Genomic DNA, 24,163 nt, shown 5'->3' on the forward strand with positions numbered 1-24,163 from the left:
AATGGTGTCCACAATTTTGATTTCCTGGATTTTATCTGCTGAAAGTAATGGTGATGTAAAGAGGATGTGAACCATCAAGGACAGGAAATTAAAAATTTGAAATTTTCTTCTTTTTTTGGCTAAAAGCTCTCTGAATTTTATTTGACTGGAAAAATAAGACCAAAAAAAAGAAATTATTTCCAAAAATGTAGCATGCAATGTTCTTCATTAGCAGCAAGAAGAACATAGATTTAAAATTCTTTCAAGTTATTAGAGCATATAAAAAAGTTCTCAAACACAATGTGGTTCTTATTGGGAACACAAGTGTTGGGGGAAAAGTAGAAATGCCAAAAAAACCCCCAAATCACCGTATTTAGAGAAATCACAGTCCTATGTATTGAATCTGAAGCACATAGCAAGATATCTACTGGCATTTCACTATGTATAGTAATATGCTTGTGTTCTCACAGGATGATCCAGCAATCAGCTGTTTTAATCTTTAGACTTTTTCTTTTAAACTTATAAATAAACATGAAAGAGTATTATTGAAAAATGAGCTCTTCAGCTATAGCAGTACTGCATTCCCTTGCCTATTTTTGATTTTTCCAAAGACTTTGGAGCATTTACATAAAAAAGCTCATGTTTCATGGTTCCTTTTGCAAAGAAAAATGGCCAGTAAATGTCAATACAATCATGTAGGAAAAACAGAGATGACTTTTTCAATACTAATGTATTTATCAAGATTGTTGTGTTTTTGTTTGCTTGAACATTACAAGTGACAGTTGAATAAATATGAAAGACTCTTAATGTTTTTTATTATTTAAGATTCTGGACCAAATTTGTTTGTTTCACACTGATGTCAAGAGTTATTTTCTACTCATGTCAGTATAATAAACAAAAGCACAATCAAGCCCATCAGATTTTAATCTGATTTGAAATAAAACTTTGCAAATTACCACTAGTAAGAACCATCCTGGTTTACAACACTCAAAGACAGAACTGTGATGGCTTGGTCATGATGCACACACATCATGCCTGTAGGCTGCAGCAGCTCTTTCAAGGGACATTTGCAATCAGAAGGAACAGTATTTCTTGCACCATCACCTTATAAGGAGCAGGTCCCATAACTTCACAGCAATCTATTTATCTTCTAACTACAAGCTGAGGTCTGGAGTGAAGTCATTAGCAGACAATCTCCTCCAAGCTTTTGAGTAAAATTTAAAAATATTATACCTCTTACATGCACATATCATTCTGAAAATGCAAAGAATCCAGCACATTTTCTTTCTAATAATTCAGTGTTATTTAAGCTTGTCTTACAATTTAGAACATTGGGGTTCATCATGCTCTCCCTCAGTTTTGCAGGCAAAAAACCGCTGCTGAAAACACATGCTGGAAAACCCAGCAACCTAGCTACAAAGAAGTATCCCAGGAGCTTACTTTCACCTTAATTCATACATACGTGTAATTCAAAGGCCAACATCATCACTGCCACGCCCCTCCATAGGCTTGGGAAGAAATAATATTTTAAGGCACTGTGTTAGAGCCCATGCATTGATTATGGTGCTGAGGCTGTGCTCAGGTATCCATATTTCCCCTGGATCCACTCTGACCTGGTGCATTGCTCTTCACTGTGCCATGCACAAAGGCTGGAGCAGCCATAACACTCCTCTGATTCCCTGACAATTACAAGTGCAGAATGCGGGAAGAACCCATAAGTCACAGACAAAACAGATAATGCCTTATTCACGTTGACTACATATCAAGAAAATTCAGATTCTTGAGGGTAAACATTAGTTATTCTTCAAGTACCCATAGGGTACTTGAGCACCGCACATTTAGTTTATTACAAATAAGAAGCTTCCGTCTCTCAAGTTAACATATTAACATTGTTTTCCTGACTCAAATATATCAAATATATACATATAGTACCTGGCATTGTCTGAAGCTCTGGACCAAACATAATTGCACAAGAGGACTGAATCTGGAATGCCTGTGAGAAAAAGCTCAAGAAGGTTTGGCTATTTTACATGCAATCAATAACAACTGATTTGGCACCAAATATGTAGTTTTATAATATGTTTTCCAACAAGGTTGTCAAGCCCCTAGTCCTGAGCAAGCTGTGGTAGAGTTGCCCCTGTCCATGGCACTTGATCAACGACCTCAGGGCCAACACGGGTCACCATGTGCAATGACTTTGCCTTTAGGTGGCACATCCAACTACGCAGAGGTTATGTCACATTTGGAAGGACACGTATTATGTTTTTGTTGGTGAAAAACTGGCTTTGCTGGTGTGGACTAGTGAATAGGATTTGGGATTGCTTTCCTGAAAGACCTACCCAGGTCTTTCTTCTACCGAGGCTCAAACCCCTTGAAATGACAATTCTGCCATCCATGAATGCCAGCTGGAAAGCAACTAAACCTAGCCTTTGAAAATGCAAGGCTCTTGGGTAACATTGAGTTCAAGTGGAACAAAGTACAGAACATGGGTCTTTTTCTGACTGAGTCCTGTGGGGTAGGAAGACCCCCATCCTAACAAGTCTAGTAGTCCCAAGTATGCCAGGACAGTTTTATGTACTCCAAATCCAGTTCCATCACAAGGTTGTGTTGGGTTCTCTCTTGCTCTGGGAGTCTAGTTAACTACCTAAGACAAGGTACTGGAATTAGGTGAGACAAATCCTGCTCTGTAATCCAGTTAAAAGGGATTATTTCAAATGATACTTCCTACATCTTTAACTGTCATTATATATTCCAAAGGATTGATATAAAGACAAGATTCCAACAGACATTTCTGATAAACATTTACTTCTCAATCAGGTCTTGCTCTACGAATTCATGATACAGATGTTACACAAGAACTCAATATTAGAGCATTTAATTAAAAAAAAAATTAGGTCAGTTCTTTGTATGCAAAACTCAAACAATTTCAGGCTCAGTGTAACTTATTTAGTAGTCACACCATCAAATAACATTACTGTAGCTAAAGACCGGAATAAAGCAACACCAGAAATTTTCTACTTCTAGTCAATAAAGCACTAGGTTCCTATGCACTTTCAGCATTTAAAGTAAACCATCATGACACTAAAATTGAAGGTTCACTATATATGGGTCAGGCTTCTTGTTACTAAAATGCCCATCAAAACACTCCTGGTTTTGTCCATAGTTTTTTCAAGTTTTGAGTTTGGACTGAAACTTTCTTGGTGGTGTTTGAAACGCAAGACCTTCTTTTTTCATGACAAATTTTCAACACTTATATTTGGAGTGAGTTTCTGCAAGGCAGGAGGGAAAAGGAGGAAGAGAACTTCTCAGTGGAATTAAAAATATTGTTGAGAATATTTCTGGACACTGGAGTATTTCTTGACTTTGAGCTCTGGAAAACTCATGAAATTATAAACTCATGTCAGTGAAAAAGTTCATATGGACATTAAAATGTGTCAAAAATTTGTATGACTATAATGTTTTGAAATAATTGTGTTGTTCGACACTTACAATTGCCTTTACTGAACATAAGCAATCAGCTGAAACCTCTGAATACTCCATTCTTGGAGTGTAAAATATCCCCATAATGTTCTCAGCTGCTGCCCACCAAAGAAGGTCATGGCACCTAGAGTAAGAGAAGGCAGTTTGTGAGGGTTTTTTGGTTCTGTTTGAAAGGACCTATCTTATTACTCAGATGGTGAGGAGAAGAATTCTGATCTGAATACTAAAGGAAACAAAATTTAAACCTAGAGACATTCAAGGAAGTGAAAGAGGGAGGAACTATGACAGAAAACCTGATGAGTGTCTGACAGTTATGAAGAAAGATGAAGTGACTAGGATAAATGAGGGAAATAATGGGAAAGACTAATAGCTATTTGTCTGGAGGGAACACACAGATTAGGGCTGATGTCAGTGATGTTGAGGAAAGAAATGTACAGGAGATAAGATACCAAAGCTGTGACTACATATTTGATAGTGACACTGCAACACACTCTCCCTTACTTGTTTGTCTCAGGTCAAAATCAGGATTTTGCTGGTACAGGAGTTTGTGTCCCACCATTGAGAACTGGAGTAATTCAACAGTACTAAAACAGTGAAATTCAAAACAATAGCAAAATACTCACCTTTTCACACCCATTTTTCAAATGAACACATTCCTCTGTCAAGTTCGTTACACTATCACACAAGCACAGAACCCAGGACAGACAGTGCAGAGGTGGGAAGAGGTGACAGGAAGAATAAGCATTTAAGTCAGCTTAAACTGGTGAAGAAAATAATGTAAATGAAGTTACGAATATTATTGAATGGATTGATTATGTAAATAAACTGATAGACTGATGTAGGTTAAAGGAAGTTGATGTGGAAACCAAGAATATAGACAGATCAGAGAAAGAAAACTAGGACAGGCGGGGCAAGAGTCTGAGTAGGAAACGAAACCCTAAGAGTAAAAATTAAAAAGAAATAAACAGAAAGCACCATATCAAGTTTGAAGAGCCAGCCCAAGGACAAGTCTCAAAACAGCATTTAGAGGTACTGAATCTTTCTGAATTCAGAATGTCTTTTTCAAGTGCCTCATTTCCTTATCTACCACACAAAGATAATGCTGCCCTTTCAGCTCTCGGATAACATTTAGTGACAAACTGTAGAAAAATCCATGAGCAAAGCAAACAATTTATAAGTTTGCCTAGTGTGAAATAAATACCAAAGCCTTGGGAAGGACTGAAGATAAAACAAGCTATTTAAAAGATGTTCAATAAGTGCACAGGTGCCATGGTGCTCATTAGCTGAAGCAGAGCAGCTGCAGAAAAAGCCGTACCACTGTGCGATCAAAGGACGGATCAGCTGCCACACAAAGGGGGCACGCATGCCTGCAAAGTAAGCTCATACAGGTATTTTTAATTTTCAAGAGTTTTATTTATCAACCTTAACAGTATTCTTAGTGCTTTTGTCCATAATCATCTTAGAGAGTAAAAAAACCACATTGATCACAAGCACACATAAAAGAATATTCTTAGCAACCAATAAACCTAGTTAATTCATATTACAACCAATGTTTCCATCATCAATATTGGCCTAAATACTTCAGTAAGCAAGCTTACTGAATTTTGAGAGTTTCAAAATCCTGTTTAAAAGCTGCTGCTTTAAAAGTAAAATTTTTGCCCTCTGAGTGGGTTTTGCCTGAGTGAGAAACAGTGTCTGCATCCGAGACTGCTCCCTGCATGCCAGGGCAGGCTACTGAGATTGGGAACACCCAGGTGAAAGTCTGCAGATAGGGACCCTTGTCACTACAGATGCTTGAAACTCATCAGGAGTAAATGCTGTGAAACCATGCTGTACCCAAAGTCAATTTGGAGCATAACTTGAAAAATCACAGAGGCGTCTGTGAAGAAGGGATTTCGAGTACAAAATTAGGAAGTCAGGGGGGTTGGGGGGGGGCCAGGATCAGAGACAGGCGAGACAGAGGAAGTTGAGATCCTTGTCTAAGCTGGTGATAACATATAGAAGCAGGAAGGTTAAGTAGGAGGAAACAGGATATTGCCCAGTATTGGCAGAAGCCTTTAAGACCCCACCTGTCACTTAAATAAACCTGCTTTAAAAACACGCAATAGATACAGCAAATCCTGAGTAGCACTTCAGTGACTCAAGTCAATGTGCTGTAACAGCACAGCTATTTAATGGCAGTCCCCACAGCACACAACAGTATTTTTAGAGTTTCTTCTCCATTTCAGGGAACTTTAATGACAAAAGAAAAAACAGTAAACTCCAAAAGAAAGTCTGTCCATTTCAGCCTTTCTTAAAGGCAATCCTTAGGATCTGCCTTTAAACAGTAATCTTTCCTGTGGGATGGCAACATTCCTTTGCTTCCTGGCCAGTAGGGAGACCTTTTTTTTTGGAGACCCCCTCAGTAGCTCACATACCATTTTCCTTTCAGACCTGACACATCATGGAGCCCCTCAGTCACAAATCTTAAACTCCTCCTAGCTATATTCTCTTTCATCCAGAAATTTTTAGATTATTGAGCAAACTCAGCAGCAATATATGACCCCTATCCTATAACTTACTGCTTTTAGGAAATAGCAATCTGTGGAACTGAAACACTCCAGCCTTGGTCTTAAGTTCCACCTCCCTGTGGTCCTCTTGATTCCCATACACCCTGAATACCTTCTCCCTTTTTTCTTAATCACTTTCAACATCTCCAGGAGTGTGTGTGGGGAAATCAAAGCATTTATAAGGTTGTAGGAGGGAAGAATATTTGTTTTCTTACTGTAAACAAATAAAAAGAGGCAAAGGAAAAAAATTACTTATTTGCAATGCATCTACATCAGTAAACTCTCTTCACTAAAGTGTCTCAGGAGAAACTTCAAAGTGATAAATTATTGAAAAACATATCCTAAACAACAGAAGTACTGTATTTTTAGCAGCTACTGCAAGCCAGTGTTCCTGTATTGCTTGGGTGCAGGAGGTAGGCACAGTCTCCTCTCCTGGTTTGACAGCCCAAGCTTCAGCATCAGGAATTTAAATGGAGAAAGCTGGAAACACCTCACACACTGGAAACAGAAAAAAACCTCCTTACTGCTCAATAATATGGAGAGAAAGAAATCATGTTACAATTAATAAATTAATGGTTTATCGATCCCCACTTTCTGCAAAACTGTAGGAATGGGATAAACTTTTGCTTCCCCCATTAGCAGACAGGGAGCTGCAAACATAACTCTTCTCCCTCTGGCTTTGCAAAGCGAAGATGCAATATCCTGTCTGCCTTTATGTGGCACCTCGAATTTGTTGCCTTATCCAGTCTGCTCAGCACCCACCCCCATGCATCCACTGACAACCTTCACATACACGTGGGGAGTGGGAGCATGCCAGCCCATATACTCCTCTTGTCACTCCAATGCCACCGCTGGAGTGTCTCCAGCCCTGTATATGGAAGGTGGTGGAGAGGGTAGAGGAGGGCGGTGCTGGCAGCAGGTAAGCTGGTCCTTATACTTAATCACAAAGCAGCAAAACTGTTCCCTCTTTTCTCATTCATTTTGTGTACACAGGCACCTACTTTCTACTTCTGCTTTCCCAGCGGGCATGTGCTACTCTGTCTGTGCTCCTTAGGGATGCACAGAAGAAAAGGCAAGAAGAAACCCTTGCCAGCAGAAACAGAAACAATATTCCCATATGTTCACTAAGATTATCCCCCACTGTCATCAGACTATGAATATCGTACAGTTTTTCCTAAACACATATGCATGAACACAGCATTTATGATCAGTTAATATTAGTACATATAAGTCCTATGGCTTAGCATTTAAGTTCTTCAATCATCTACAATTTTTCAATATTTGATGCAGTAGTCATCAGAGGCTTAAAAGCAGGTCACTGCCTTACAGTGCTGAAAATAAGCATTTTAAGAGTTCATGGTCCTCTGCTCCAGTTTTCTGATTGCACCTATGAGAACATAATTGACAGAAATCCATATGCATGCACATTTCCAAAAATTCCAGAGAGACAGGGTTAATATGCAACTTAAAATAATTCTAACATAACTGGATACGGAATTTAACTCTGAAGATTTGAAGAACCTCATTTTTGTCACATCCTTATACCACACAATAATCACCTTCTTGGAATAGCAGCCAGTACAATTATCCTATACATTTGACCCTACCTCTCCCACTTCTTCTTAGTCCTTAATTTTCTCTGCTTCTGTATCAAGATAGAGCACACCATGTGGTACCCAAGAACTACCATCAAAAATAACTGTGGAAGCCTCTAATCTTAAAATGGGAATAATCAAACTGTTTCCCAACCATATTTTACATGTTTTATGTGTTCAATACAAGTAATTCATAGTGAAATTACCAGCAGCCACATACTTTGTGCAAGTATTCATGTCTGTGCTGTCTTATGAATGTCTTTATTTTCTATACAGTTTCTCCTTCTTCAATGAGATGCTCTCAAGCTACAAGATTACTACAAAAAGGCTGAAACATGCTATAATATGCTCCTACTAGTTGGAATAGATACATTGTTTTCAAGGTTTGTTCATGAAGTTTGAGTATTTAAATCATATAACACCCACAACAGCTTTAAAGGTCCTTGGGGCTACTTCCCAAGTATTTACTCTTTGCTTAGTAGTTAAGGATGTGCATTTTTCATGTTCAGTTCCTCATTTTACGCAGAGTCTGCATAGCCTGAGGTGTCACATTTCATGGGAATTTCAAAAAGCATAAAAAAAATTACACAGAACCTGAAGATTCATTTTCATAGAAACAGAGAGCCACCCAAAGCCTTCCAGCCTCCATCAGCTTTGAAAACAAGGGAAATTCATAATTTTATGGTGGTGTTATTGCAGAATTCCATGTAGACCATGAGAACGCTATATCCTCCTCACAAGCAGTCCCAACATGAAAGGTTACTTCATATAACGCAGGGAATAAGGAACAGCTCAGTTTATTTGTAGATGTGTAAATTACTACAGGGTAGTTAAACTTTTGAACTTGAATTTGCTTCAGAGCCAATTCCCATCCCAAACTGGGAGGACTTGTACTGTGCGCTGTATGTAAGGACCATCTGACTCTGCTTCCAGATGGATCAGAATCATATCCAGGGAGAAGGAAGGAGGGAGGAGGACAAAGGAGAGGGTAGTGCTTCCTCCAACAACTAAGGGAATGCCTAAGGTTGTGTCCAGTAGTGAACTCAGTGTAATGCTTGCACAGAATGAGTTTAATAAATATTATTTTAAAATACGCAGATGAGAAATGCAGAAAGGAAACACTAAAAGTGTAGAGAGGAAAGCAAAGGGGAAATTTTTCCTCTTTTTAAATTGTATGGTTTCCAAGGTCAAGCTCTCCCAACTAGCCTGGCATAAGTAAATAAATGCATTTAGTCTTAAAGAAATATTTGCGGGAGTGAAAGAGGATTCAGCCACTAAGACAAGGAGGTTTAGTGTTTATATTATTAATCATAGAGACAATATAATGTGCCCTTTTTTCTCTCATACAACAAAGAGCATTGTAATCTCATTATTTTTAGAGGGTTCACAAATCAGGATGACAAATCTGTTTGTATTTTTTCATTCCATGGCTTTTCAAGAAGAGGTACATCTTGAAGTTTCTGCACATGTAGTAGGAAGAGGGTACTGAACCATCAAGTATAGGTCTGATTTTTCCAGGACTGTTTATTTTGAAACAAACTACAACAAATGGTACCAACAAAGCTCACCGATGGAGAGCTGGCAGTGTAGTCCATTTCACAAGGAGAGATGTCACAGCTGCATGTCACGCTGTAACTCAGCTCAGCAATGTTGCTCATTAACATGTCTTATTACACTGCTACATTCATCTGCTACTAATTTACTAACACAACTGTGATCTGGTTTGGTCGAGTTTGTTTTGGGGCTTTTTGGTAGCGGTGGTAGGGAACCTAGGTTGTATCTCCATGTGGAGCTGCCCCATACTATATGGCCATAACAGCCTCCAGGTGGAGTTGCCATCTTTTGGTATGGTTTCATGGGAACTCTGGTCTGATGTCCAGCATAAAAATGAAGGATATGAATGTTGAAATTCCCATAGGACAAGTGTCCAACTCTAATAAGCTTTCTGAAAGACTCGAAAGAAAGACCAAAGAACCGAATTTACAGGGAGACTGTGCCAGCAAGTCTCCCAGAAGAAACATTCCCAAGTAATCAAGGTATAGGAACCCCCACTTCTTTTAAAAGCACAGGCTGTTACTATAGCTACTTTGAGACCAACTGGGAAGTTTACATAATTTTAAAGGAATTCACATAAGACAAATTGAAAATGTAGAGATATATACAGGAACTTCACTGTTGCTACCTGCACACTGATGGTTAAGAGAGTCAGGGAAGTTTTTATACTCTGCTTCAAGAAAAGAAAGAAATACAAAGGTAAGCCTAATCGAGTGCTGTCTGTTCCTATTTGCTTGGGGCTGGGATACTTTTTCACAGCTGGAAAACTTCAAACAGTTCTCCAGTTCACACTGAAACAGGAATAATGCAAAGGTATGCACGATATCCAGTATTACATTACATTACCATCTGTTTTACTGCTGTAATACCAAACAGCAAGACATGTCTATTTAGGATAGACATAGCCTCTAACAGACTTTTATTTCTAGTCTTTTGTTATTTACACAAACCTTGTTTCACATACATATGCTTCCTGCAAATGCTTCACATACATTTACTGCAGAAGAACGTGCTTCTCCATGCTAAATGCTTTGTAATACCCAACCTTTAATGCAAAAGGCCAAAGCCACATAATTGATCAGGCTGAGGGAGGAAAGTTCAAGAGCACTGGAAATATTCAGGTCCTTGTAAATAATGAGGGGTCTTTTTGATAAAAGCAGCCAGTCAATTCCTGGAAACGGATCATCCCCCCATTACAGAGAGCACACTTACAAACCCCAAGCATTCCTAGTAGCATTTGGCTTGATGCAGAAATGCCACCAGCTCACTGATAACTTCATGTCTGGCTTTCAGAATGAAAGGGTTATCAGCAGCAGCTTCCACTGCCTGCTTGCAAAGCCTCACCCTCACCTTCGACTTCCTCTAGCTCCTTGACATCTAGGGGCACACACAGTGTCCTGGTGACAGACAATAACCAGATGGTCTTTTACCATCCAGCACTGAGTAGTTTCAGGAATTTAATCTGATTTCCCAGAATATGCAGCACAGCCCCTAGTTCTAAACTTGGCATGCAGGTGGGATCGCGTGCCTCTGGCTTTATAAATAGGTGTAACCGCTGGTTGCTTTGGTACATGTCAGTGATTGAGCTGTTTGCCTGTTCCTTTAGAAATCTGACCCCCTGCCTGGGCATTCATCTGTGGTTCTGACTGACTCTGGTGGCTCCTGTGCATGTTCAACATGTCAGAAAGCTCAGCATCTCCTAATTCCAACAGTAAAGTTGCTTTCTGCTTTACAACTAGTAGCTCTCCCAGCAATTTCTTTCCATTTTTTATTGTTGTCAGCTATGCTGTACTGTATAATTAAAAGCATACGCAAAATACAGATTTAGAATGATCTTGTTGCAGTAGGAAGCTGAGGTCACTAAAAGGGTAACTATCCAGATAAAGTTACATCCTTTCTCTCCATCCATCCATCCCTGTGCAAAGGTTGGCTCCCATTTAGCAGCTAGACAGGTGAGAAATCAAAAGATTCCCCCATTCACATGTCTCAGTGGGGGATTGGAAAGTTTCAGACTCCTCAATTCTCATTGCTCGACTTTGGGAAGTCACTGCTCCTCTTGGGAACTTCTCAATCACCGGCAATTCACAACTCTGCAAACTGCAGCTATCAGGCTTGAAGGGAATTGTTTTAATGGATCTATCATAATTTAAACATGTACCAAGGATCAGAATATGCCTTGCAGTTGTGTTTCACATGTGATTTTAGTGTTTTAAGATACTTCGTTTTTTCTTTTTTACATTTTAGGACTCACATAGGACTTTCCTGGTAAAAGTCCTTCATAAAATTACTTTAAAGTCCTGAAATGTCTTGCAAATCCAGGAGGAAAAATAAAATAAGAGTGCTAGTATATACACTCATTCTATCTGCATGAAGATAAAAGCATGTCTGTACAAATGCAATTCAGAAACAAATTACATTTACTATTCTATGATTCTATGATTTTTAAGGAAAAAAAATATAACATAATAATAAAGCTGCTGTTCCATCAGGCTGAAGATGCTGTTGACTTTGTATATGAACCTATCAACCTTTAATTCTCTTAAATGGTATGACATTGTCCCTCAAAGTATGCCAGATCCCTTACCCAGGACCATTTCCTTAATCTTCTGATCTTGCACTAATATATGTAGAAACACACAGGACTTTATCACTTCATCAGAAGTGCAGTGGGCCTGTGACAGGAAATCCAACAACTGGTTCTACTGCAACCTAGTCTTCTGCCCAGGTTATTGAATGAAATATAAATTATTGAAAATTTGTCTATACTGTCTCTGGAGGTGTTTAAAAGATATGTAGACATGGTGCTTCGGGCGATGGTTTAGTGGTGGATTTAGCAGTGATAGGTTAATGGTTGAACTTAATGACCTTAAGGGTCTCTTCCAACCTAAATGGTTCTGTGATTCTACTTATCTTAAATTTTAGATTATAAGAATAGTTTGGGGCTTTACGGGAGAGGAGTTAATTTAAAGCATAAATATTACCTCAAGTCATTATTCTTAGCCTTCTCCAAGTACTTGCTTTTCTTTATTTATTCTTTAAACAAAACCCAATGCTAAAAATTCAAAACCACCAAAATTGAAACCATCTCTCATCCAGAGTAGAAACTCAAATTCTAATTCCCCATATAAGCACACGGCTCTCAATAAATCAGAGAGCTGTATCCAAAAGCTGAATTTGATTCAAACATGGCCTAGTACAAGCACAGACTGCTGTCCTATTGCTTTAGTTCATTGAAATTTTGTGCTGTAGCAAGGTCAAGGCCTTTGCCTGCTCAGACTGCACACATGGCTTGTGCTTTCAGACCACAAGAACAATCTCCAGCTTTAATCTAATTATGTACACCTTCAAAAACTGATCTGAATTCATAAGGAGGCAAATAGAGATCCAAGTACACAATTACACTGTACAAAAGAGGTTGGAAGATCTTTTGACAACCTCCCCATTGGATCTGAGGAACAGGCAGTACAGGATCCTACCAGGCAGAACTTCTCACATTCTAGTGTCAAAGTCATCTCTGAACTCTCATACCTTACTTATTCAACATATTTTTAAAATAATTAAGCCTTGGTCTACACAAGCTGCTTTTCTTTCTCACCTTCCCAATAGCACTGGCTAAATTATCAGAAAAAATGAAGACTACCATGTTTCTAGCAATTATTTAATTAGTATGTGCTCAGCCATGGTACTTCATGTGTTGCTTTCTCAGTCCGTGCAAGGAACAGGTGATCTCAAAATTATATCCAAAGAATCTTCAAAATTATAATAAGATTTATATTAATCCTAATCAGTTGCAGACATTTTCACCTACCTTTAACCCATTTCCATTTATTTTTGAATATTTAGGTAACATCCACCATACCACAAAGTTGTAAGTGGGACAGAAACTTTTAAATTCAGTGGTATCAGTGAAGTTCCTTATCCTTATGGATTCTTGTCACCAAAGAAAAAAAAAAAAGGGAAATAACAAAAGGAATACAAATCTGTTTTCATGGGGAATAAAAATCCCGCAAAACACAGTTTCTGTAGAGGTCCATAATAATTAGAAGGAATATTGAAGAATAAATTTAAGCTGAAGAACTGACAAGTAGGAAAGAACAAAAGTTGTTTTCTAAACTAGTCTTTCGAAAGAATAACTTGAGAGAGAAGTCCTGGCTACCGTTGGTTTCCAGACAAATGGTAACACTGTGGGAAACAGCCCTAGATCAAGGGATCTGATTAGAAATAAACAGTCATTCCTTAGCATTCAACAATAAACTTTCTGGATTTTTCAGCATTGTATGTAAGAGCCACATTTACCTTCACTTCATTACCCATTAAAGTAACTAAAATTTTCGTGACTCATATTTAGTCATTTTTCTGGCAGCTCAGCCTGGCTTGAACCAAGTCAAAGCCCCTAAGCAGAAATTCACAACCTGGAAACATTAGAATGAAACAATGCAGACTTTTGGAAAAAGGAAAGCAATGTCCTCAAGAAATAACTTGTACCTTGAATGCACTGAACCACTTACAGCCCTTAAATATACATATATTTCCACCTTATTTTCCCTCCTAGGTATAAAGCTGTTATAGGTTATAAATCCAATAGGGGAATTTTTCTTCCCCTGTTCCACTGTAAGAAAATGGAGTGAGTGGGGGGATGGGGGTCAATTAGCCTTACAAAAGAATCTAGCTGGTGAGACCGCATTCCTAACAGATGGCCCATCAGAGGTTGGGGGGAGAGGGGAGGAGTTTTGGGAGGGGTTGGCTGGCTCTTCTCAGAGGGGAGGGATCAGACTGCGGAGTTCTCTCTCTGAGACGGAGACAGCGTCTGTGTCTGGGTATTTCTGGAGAAAAGGCCTGGAAGCCAGTCTTTCTGGCTTTTCGTCTTGGTGAAGCCTGAACACCGGCCTCAATTGGCTCGCATGCTGCCTTGTGACTCCAGCCGGGACCTACTGGGTTTTCATCAGACAGTTGTGTGCTTGATGGGAGAGAAGGGAGGAGTCTTGAAACATTGTCATCTGAGAACAACAGTGAGTCCTGTGGGGGTGGACTGCTTTTTCCCTCTGCCCTTCTTCCATTGGGGGAAGGGTCTCCATTTTCTTTTCGGCTTGTCCATGATCCGAGACCCCCCCTCAGACCCCTTTCCTGCGTAGTGACCGTCAGAGCCCAACAGCGCCCCCTGCAGGTCAACACAGAGCACTGCAGGCTCTGCACCTCCAGCGATCCAACAGCGCCCCCTGCCGACCGTGATTAGAACTGTGCTAGAGGACAGAGAAGTATTCAGACCTTTTCTTTTGTTTAAAGGGAACTTTTGGGTACAGGACTATTGTTTAGTTGTTTTTGTGTTCTGTTACTGTTCTTGCCAATATACATATATCTTTTAATAAAGGGTTGTTATTTCTTCTTTTTTTCCACACTTCCTCAATTAAAGCCCCTTAATTTTTGAATTTACAATTGCTGAGAGAGAGGAGTTTGGTCTGTCTCATAACTCATCCTCTTTAGCAAACATTCCAGTCTCTTCAGACTGAGACAAAAGCTATTTCTTGATAAGTACAGGTAAACAAGTTCATGTGAAACACTGGGAAATTGCTCAGTTAAGATGACAGGCAGTCGTATGTGGGTGAGCCCTGGAAGCAGAGAAGGCAATGCCATGTCTAAGGCTGCCACTTATTGTCACAAGCCCTGCAAGCTGGGTTAGGATTGCAAGAGGAAAACAGTGAATTACACCAAAGGTGCTGGAGAAATATGGAACTAAGGAGAAATCCAACCCATTTATGATTTAGGTTAAATGCAGTGAAAATAAGGACAATATATTCCACTCCGAAAGGATCTGCAGAACAAGAACACCACAGCAGCAAGGCACAAAAAATCTAGACAACAACTACTTTTTACTTCGCAGATCTCTACTGCTTAACATTGAGTTTAAAGCTTATGGGACAACCTCAGTGCCAACTGCCATGTACCTTCAGTAAAATTTATTCACCTATTCACTCACTACTTCAGGCTAAGTAAAATGCAGCACTGCAATAAATACGCACAACAGTCATTAAAAAACCCCTAACCAATCACTATGATCTTCCAAAAACAATATACCAGAAACCCTCTTACACGATGTATTTAATGTTTCTTTTCAGCACCCTTCTCAACGTATTTGGATAAGATTGTCTGGCTATACTGTACTTCCAAACCTTTCTTTATCTCATTGCACATGCAGACGTATTCAGAAAGTACATGCTGGCTCCTGGAACTGCAAACCAGCTGACATAATCTTGGAGTTGTAACAAGCTTTGAACTTCCTGAAAGGCCATCAAGATCAATTTAGCTTCTAAAATAAAATCCACATCACACAGAAAAATCATAGTATTGTAAAAGATGCCAGGATACACTACCCAGAGAGAAACTTCAGCTTCCCACAGTAGCAAAATAGGAAAAAAAAGACCTGATTTGAGAAGGTACCAATCTCTAAAAGCATCTTCCTAAAATAATGTGTTTAGCTTTATGGCATACTTCTACATAGTTTTTGTTGTTGTTTTGTTTGTTTGCTTTTATATTTATTTTGAGCAAGCTGTAATCACTTGTTAATAACAATGCAACAAGATGAGTTTGCAGTTTCATTAGTATGATGTTGTGGACATTGGCAATAAAGCTCTGCTTTATCATTCATTGAATTCAGTGGAAAATTTCTAACTTTAGATCATGGATACCAAGCTCTTGAGAGTCACAACAAGAAAGAGATCATTCTGTCTCCCTGAATTCTGGATGCATTAGGATATGTGGAGGGGAGAGAAGAGGGGGCAGGGGAGGGGAGGGGAAAGGGAAGGGAAAGGTCCCCAGTCTGAAGGCCAGACTGTCCAATACAGACTTTTACTTTATTTCCAGTCTGAATTTTTTGAGATCATTGATGGTCAGTTTTCTCCCAGAAACATTTTAGGACACATGTTGCTGTGTCCTTGTCTACTATTCAAGTACATTTCTATGACTGCAGAACTACTGACATAGAACATAACTTCTGTGGTACTGGTTTGTTTCTTTTACACCTCCAAAAGCTGATATTTGCACAGTCTTATCTTCAAAATCTGCTCGTAAAGCCATACTTAACTGCTTGAATCCTTGTTTTCTATAACTTAGCGTGCATTTCTGCTTCTTACAAAATCCTTCTACTTATTTTTCATTTATTTTCTTTTTTTTTCTCCCGAATTTGCAGTTTGAGTTTTAACAGTTAAATATAACAAAGTGACATTTTTAAATACAGCTATATATGTCAGTCTAAGAAAATTCAAATGAACAATTCACCACAACTATGTATTCATTAGCACTCGCTATTTACTCTGAGATCATGCGGCAGCAAAAATCCTTTGGTGTGACTGTTCTCCCCTCCAAATAAATACTGAAGAAACAGTTCAAATTTACAGTCTTGAGTTTCCTGGTTAGATGAAAAACACATCTATTTGGGCCACAATAGAGTAAATCAGCTTTCTAATCCTTTTTCACATCACTCTCCAAAGCTTGCCTTTGCCAGTTATCTTTTAAGTGCAAAGATCAGGACGTAAACCTCTTATTACCTGTTTAACTCCAAAATATCAGATATCTAAAAACTGTTTCCAGCCAACTGTCCCATTAAGTATGACTTTCTCACTTTTTATTCCATAGATACTGCATGATATCCATAGGTATTGATGATGTTGCATTCTGCTGCAGCACAACAGACAGAAGGGATACAAAAATACATCTCCCAGCAGGGTGATGGTGCAGACTGGTTGCTGCCCCTCTGTATTTCCATGGCACTTTTGAACAGTCTAAGCAGCACGAAGAAAACCCTTGCACTTGGGAGGTCAACAGCCACCCATCGCTGCAAGAACAGGAGAGAAACACTGGTCACAAAATGGTTCCATTGCTGACTACAGCCTGCTCACAGAAGTTCCTTTGTAAAGGTTTTAGAGTGCCTTTTCTTAGAATTACAGAGTGGCAGTATTATCTCCAAGAAAAGGTGGGCAATGGGGAGACTATCAGTATTGCAAATATTCCAATTCGCTCTGCTCAGCAGTGAGTATTAAGCTTCCCTTAATTTTCTTGCGTATAACATGCAGGAATCAGAACCAGACCAAGAAGCACGTTCAAAGACACTTAACATCTCAAGTTGCCACAGACCTGTGAGACCTTCCAAGCAATAAAAACAACTTTTGGATACATTTCCTTTACCTCTCAGGATGTAGTTCTGATAATTCTGGTCGGCCTCTGCTCCCACTTTGATTAAGCAAGTCAGACCTTCAGCGACAACAAACTCATGAACCAAGTCCTTGTCATCCTGTCACAGGAGAAAGGAAAAGCTGCATTAGAATTTTGAAAAGCAAACAAACAGGATATATCATATTGTAAAACCAAATGCATGCTTGCAACATTGACTTTATGTTTCCCATTATGTAAGCAAGTTGATATGAAAGTTGTTATACAGAAGACTTCTGAGTTTTAAAATCAGAATGAAACACATCAGCACAAAGCATGAAAGTACAAGATTTTATCTTTCAGTCAACTACAGAAAATTAAAATCTGCAAAATATGACTTTTTATATTTTCATTGAAGGCTTGAAAACATTCTCTGAGATACTGTAATCTCATCATATCACATAAACAAACATCCTTAAAGCCCTAAATGGTCAGGTTCAACAAGAGAACACCATCTCAATGCCTTAGCATAATTCCAGTTTCAGTATTTTAAGTGCATACAGTAAAAGTTTAAAACTGGGTTTATTGCAATGTAATATTATATTCATTATCTTAACATAATATTAATTCATTATATTAATACATTATATTTAGAATGGGAAAGTATAGCGTTGAAGATAAGAACACTAGCAGATAATATTCCCATACTGTGATGGAAAACACAGCAAATGTAAGAGAAGTGATTTGCTTCACTTCTCTTGAAGCAAGGGACTCACTCAACTTGCTGATGTGACTCACTGTTTTGTAACCATCAGTCCTTTACTCAGTGCAGCAGAATGACCCCATATCACAGGTGTATGTGACATCAGGAAGACAAGGGGTTTCCTGGGCCCTACATACATAACTGCTGTGCCAAGGGACTACAGAGCATCATATCGAAAGCTTGCCTTCTCCTCTTACAGAAGGCTCATGTAGACAAACAAGAAGCTACTAAAAACTTCATTAAACAGTAGTTAATGAATTAGTCACGCAAACTAGGCACAAAACCAATTTAAGATATTAATGGAGAACTCAGTAGACAATCACAGTTGCTGAGTCCCTTAAGTATCCTTAATTTATGTTTTCATACACAGCAGTGTGACAGATATAAATTTCAGCTTTCCAGTAATGCAGCCCTGAGAAGCCAAGATCCATACAGTAGATCTGTTGAGAGTGATTTCTGAATTCACTGCAAAGAATTTCACACTTAGAAAACTGCAAAGAGAAATAAAATAATCGAGCCCCTTTTTGTGTGACAATTCACTTACTGCAAGTTTATTTCAGTCTGACAGTTTATTTCTTACAAATTTCCTTCTTTCACCAGATAATTTATGTAATTTTTATAGCCTGACCAAATGGGATATTTAAAACTGCAATGTGATCTAGCAATTTCTGAGAAATTTAGAAATTATGAGAAAAAACCCATTTAATGTTTCTGCAGGTCAAATTTGTTAAAACAATTTAAAAAATATTATACAGTCATGCATAGATACACAAATTTATCACACGATAAAGGTGATTTATCCTTTGAAAATCATATAAAGAGGAAACATACAATCATCCTACACATCTTGGCAAGAGTATATCTTAAAAGCCCAAAATACATAAGATAAAATTCACCACTGTGCACACTTGGCCTATTTTCTTTTTATTTATTTCTTAGTCTCAATGTTCTACATTTTGAGACTGTTTTTTTTTTTTTTTTCAGTAGCTAGATACAAGAGCTAAGAAGTTTACAAAGTCCTATGTCAGACCAGGGCACTATGGAAGCAAGCACACTATTTTATGAAGACAACAAATTTCCTCTATCCATTTGCCACACTCAAAAGACACTGAGATTAACAGAGGGGTAGCAGAAGGGGACATTGCCAATCTACCTGTTAATACAGACAGTATTAATTACCTCATTACACACCGATTTCTGCACCTAACCGTGTTTTTAAGGTGCATGCACAGATCCCCCTCTCCTGTAGCACACCAGAGAATTCTCTTTGACATACTAGATGAGAACAGAAGAATTAAGATGTTTGTTTACACTGAGCAGCTCAGGACAGCTTTACAGAAGGGAATCTTTGGCTGGCACTGAGGTTGATGCATGTTTGGACGAGCTGCCAATCTAAAGAGCACGTCCTCATGCGTGGGATGGGGGCTAAGAAAGGGCATGGTCAGCCAGGGCACATGGACCTCTGACTGTCCCATCCCACACAGTGACCTCTGGCAAAGCCCTTCCCAAGTGCTACCAGTCAGATGACTGAACTCTGCATTCTGAAGCAATTTATCTCAATTAGTGTAGCAAGAGAGGCCAAAATTCACCTGGTAAACTTCCAGAAAAACATTTTACAAAAACTGGAGTCTTGGAAAAATAAGAAAAGGACCCAAGATAAAATACTCTCTGATGATCAAATATAAATTTCAGGTTCCTTTGCCCTAAACTTGGGGTCCTTCATTTAAAATCAAGTAGCTGCAAATAAATGCATAAATAAATATGTGTACATGCAACACACAGATCCAAATCACACTGGACAGCAAGCAACATTCCAGCTCACTTTACATGGAGAGGAACCTTCAGCAGTGCCGGGAGGCAGAACCATACCCAGGGAACCCAGAAGATTCTCCTCTGTGGCTGCCAGGCAACTTCTCCCTCCCATACATCCCTTTATTATGGTGTTTTTAACTCAAAGATACCTGAAGACTTTCTTGTTCTTCAAGAATTTTGAATCTTGTTTCTCCTAAAACTCAAGAGAGGAAACATATCCATGGAATCTGTCAGCTAAGCTTAATGGAAAATGTATTAAAGGTTCAGGTAAACTAAGGCTATGCATCATGGTAATTCACAAAGACTTTGCATGCCTAGAAAATAAGTTACTCTATATGCCAAGATCAATGATTAAAAATTCCCTGCTACTAAAAAAAAGAAGGTGCCAAATTTCCCCTGCTCAGAGTGGACAGTAGTGGGAGCAAGGGCAAGGGACAGCAATGACAGGAGTACGTAGAATTTAGAAAAACTAACAGAAACTGGTAGATTTGTGCAGAATCAAGAAAGCTGTAGGGAAAACACCCTCCAAAATAGCTTTTCTAAAAATCAGATGACAAATAGGTGTATACTTAGACAACACAGTTGTCTAATTAAAGAGAAATAATATATATAACAATCAAATTGTTGAGTGAAATAATAATCATTTTTCCAGATGGCGTTATCCGAGCTCAAAAACATTTCCTTGTTCTTTAAATACCTTTTGTTGATACTCAAGCATTTGTTTTGATTTTGCATCAAGTGTGTTTGCATTCTCCTTGAATTGTGGAAAAAAATAATCCATTCTGGATTGATCCAGTGAAATAAAAAAGACTGGAAAAACAGGAAAAAGGAAGAATAACTGTGGTATTTGGATTCTGACACTTATCAATAGACGTACCATGCCTCTTTGGGAAAAATAAATGGCATTCGTATGATTAAAAAAAAAAAAATTGTCCATATACCAGAGAAGATAACAGTAGTGAAGTTTCAGAGTCCTTCAGGTTGAACCCAAAAAACAAAATAAAATTTTTAACAGCATTATCCATTAAGGGCTGTTGACATTCAGTGAAAGATAAAAACTGAAATGCCCATTATACCTTTAGGATGTTCCCCATAATCTTAAATAGTGAATGTATATTAGTGCATCACCTGGGGAAAAATTAGAAATTAGCATTTGATTGTCAAAATAACCAAGCTAAAAAGCTGGTTTTATGTTTGTGATTTTTTTTTTTTTTTTCAGGAAGGACCTTTTCAAAGCAAATTTTGAGATCTGCCACCTTGAACTTTTTCAAAGCAACCAAGTCATGGAGTCACCCTTGACTGAAAGGAGATATATTGCAGAGAGACAGCAGAGGAAATGAAGGGGCATGAGGAACTCTAACCGGTCTGTTTTGGGAGAGCATGGAATAAACAAATCAAACCTGAATTAAAGAAAGGCTTTTAAGGTACTTCTCCTTTTCCCAAATAAAAGGGAAAAAGAAGGTGTAATGAAGCAGAGTACAAACACATCAGGATCTAGGCATAAATCTGAACTTGGTACATTATCTATACCACCATGTATATATGATGAGAGGAAAGAAGCAAACATCTGGAATGTGCAGTGAAAGATGAAAGGCATTCAAGCCCATACGTTCCACACTGAAAGGAGAATGTTTACATCAATTTTGGTCTAGGATAATCTTTTCAGACCCATTAACTCACTGACTTGCCAAGTTAGGTGACCTTAAGAGTAAAGTGTACTCTCTAGCAGTGGTAAGAGGTTCAGGTTTCCAGGAAGAGAGCATTCATTGTGCAGAATATATGGCATGTGTGTGACAATGATACATACAAGTATCTGCCACATGTGTGTGATAACAGCTAGAAGGAGGCAGAGAAATGTTGTCATTTGCTATGGAAATGGACTCCTCTGCTAATATTGCAAAGATTTATGATCTCTTAATCAGAAGACATTAAGGTCTTGATGAGAAAAGCAGCAAAACACAGGCAAAGCTCTCAAAGCTTCCTGCTAAGCTCCTGCAACCATAAAGATTGTGCAGTGACACGAAGGCTGACTACTTAAAGTCTTTATGAAAACATACCATTGTCTTCATCAGAAACTGTATTTTACTCATTTATTCATAGACTTGAAATAGAACATCTCTTCCTTTCTTTAGGCATCTTGGAGGAAGAAAAAACAAGATAATATATGTCTGTGCATTAAACGTCTATTTTTGTGCAATGTGTAATGAAGCATCAAATATACTCAATCTGGTGAGTTTAAAGCCTGTTTAAGTGGTTGACAAAATGCACAAATCATAATTTCACCTCCATAACTCAGCCTACCTACTAAAAGGACCCCACAAACAGTGTACGCTATGCTCATGTGCCACTAGCAGAAGTAGCATGTGGAGTGAATGTCTTCTTTCCTACCCATTCTCTTATCTCTGTACCATTCAATATATTCTCTAATGCAGTTCTACAGGGTCTTACTTGAAGACGGAGGCTGAAGACTTTTTTCCAAGGAATGGCGCTTTGCAAGAACACATTTTATCTGACGTGCAGCTTCCACGTGCAAAGATAAATTGTTTATATACTGTTAAAGATAAATCTTTCTGAAGCCTGCTATTTCTGTGGGCCATATGTTTGAAAGCTTTTACCCAAAGCACGATTATTTTAAGAAAGTTGCTTTGTTTCCTAATAAGAATCGAGGTTTTGGAACAGAGTTTCTCAAGAGAAATTTTTTTTTTTTTTTTTAACCTAAGAAGTTCTGCTGAAAGCTCCATTCAAAGTATTTTTTGGGAAACTGAATTAGTAATTGAATATTCACACTTGGATATACATATTTCTCTCTTACGTGGCTAACAGCTGTGCAGAACACATCTTTCCAAGGAATCATAGCACATAACAAATCGCATGTCTATAAGATTTCCACCAAGAAGAATCTCATTTGTATGAGTTTTTTTTTGTTTCCCTTTCCTTTCATAAGCTATCCTGTTGTTTCAGGTTGCTGGAGCATTCCCATATGTAATTCTATGTTGTATAATTCTCTTCTGTTTCTGTTACAAAGTGTAACATTGTACATTTTATAATGTTAATTTCTTTAAATAAGGAAAACCATGGGGTTCCCCAGCCTGTGCTCTCCACATGACATATTACTGAGCCAGCAATCACATTCTGTACTAACCAAACCTTCCAAAATGCAAAAGTTGCTATGATCCAATCTTGAAGTAAGAGCAGCACAAACAGACAAGGTACCAGTCATAGCCATGAGAATCTCCTTGCTAAGGAGATTGCATTCACATCGAGCTCCAGTGGTTGATGTACTTCACTCTCTGCCTGAGGAAGAGCTTCCCTCTCTGCTCTGTCACTCTACAACATCCCTATTAAGAGAGATTTAAACTCTGACTATCAGGCCACTTCTGTTTTTGTCTGTAAATCAAAAATGGTAACTTCACAAAGATTACTGCATTCACATTTTAACATTGTGATAATTCACCTTGGCAAAAGACAAGATGAATATTTCCAATTCACTGTGCACTGTGCATATGACCAGAAATGTAAACCCTATCAGACTTAAAGTGGAGAAGCATCCTCCTCTGCTGCCTGAAATCTTCCAGGACAAGATGCTGGCAGCCTACCAATACAGAGTCCTACAAGCAGAAAGGTCATGGCTCATTCAGACACTGCTTGGCTCCTGAAGTAAACATCCCTACTTGTTAAGAGGGAGAGCTAGCAAAATTTTCACTCCCCTATGTTCATCTATGAAATAGTATGCTGGCAAAGTGTACCGTCCCCACTCCACATTAATACGCCTGAGCAAGGTCTCTTTGGAAACCCCTCTTACTCAGGTTCCCCTGCCAGGAGTACACACTGCACAGCAAGGAAGCAGAATTGAAACAGAAACCCCAGATGATTATGCTCAATGTGGAAAAAATAAAGTAACTAGGAAAAATACAACAATCAATAAAATGCCAGTGCACTTGCAGAAAGTCCTCCCAAAAATATAAATGATGGCTACACTCTTTAGAAGTTAAAGCACATTTTTTTTCACCACACCCCCTTTTTTTAATCTCTTGCAAAGTCAAGACAGGATCACAAAGTTCAGCTGGTTTTAGGAGGATTAAGGTTTAGGGATTAAGCTTCATTCATTTAGGGATGTAAATTAGCAGCAGAGGGACAGCAGCTGACTGGTGAGGAAAGGGAGGAAGGAGGAGGCAGGTCAAAGAGCAAACTGTGCATGACTGCAGGTTTTTGCTGGCATAAATCTCAAATGACAATACCTCTGGCACTCCACCACAAAAAAAGTAAAATAAAGGACTACCGCCCAATAC

The 24,163-nt window shown here is 38.6% G+C and overlaps 1 protein-coding gene across 9 annotated transcripts in view; it reads right to left on the minus strand.

Moving 5' to 3' along the window:
• Window positions 1-24,163, minus strand: part of FHOD3 (formin homology 2 domain containing 3) — a 387,784-nt gene that overhangs the window by 182,581 nt on the left and 181,040 nt on the right. For all 9 annotated transcript variants that reach the window (XM_027643906.1, XM_027643905.1, XM_027643904.1 and 6 more), the window contains one exon: window positions 17,336-17,441. In XM_027643906.1, the coding sequence (XP_027499707.1) occupies window positions 17,336-17,441 (106 nt within the window). The remainder of the gene's footprint in view (window positions 1-17,335; window positions 17,442-24,163) is intronic.

Source organism: Corapipo altera, unplaced genomic scaffold, assembly GCF_003945725.1.
Source record: "Corapipo altera isolate COAL_440 unplaced genomic scaffold, ASM394572v1 24b, whole genome shotgun sequence".
In the NCBI taxonomy this organism is placed as follows: domain Eukaryota; kingdom Metazoa; phylum Chordata; class Aves; order Passeriformes; family Pipridae; genus Corapipo; species Corapipo altera.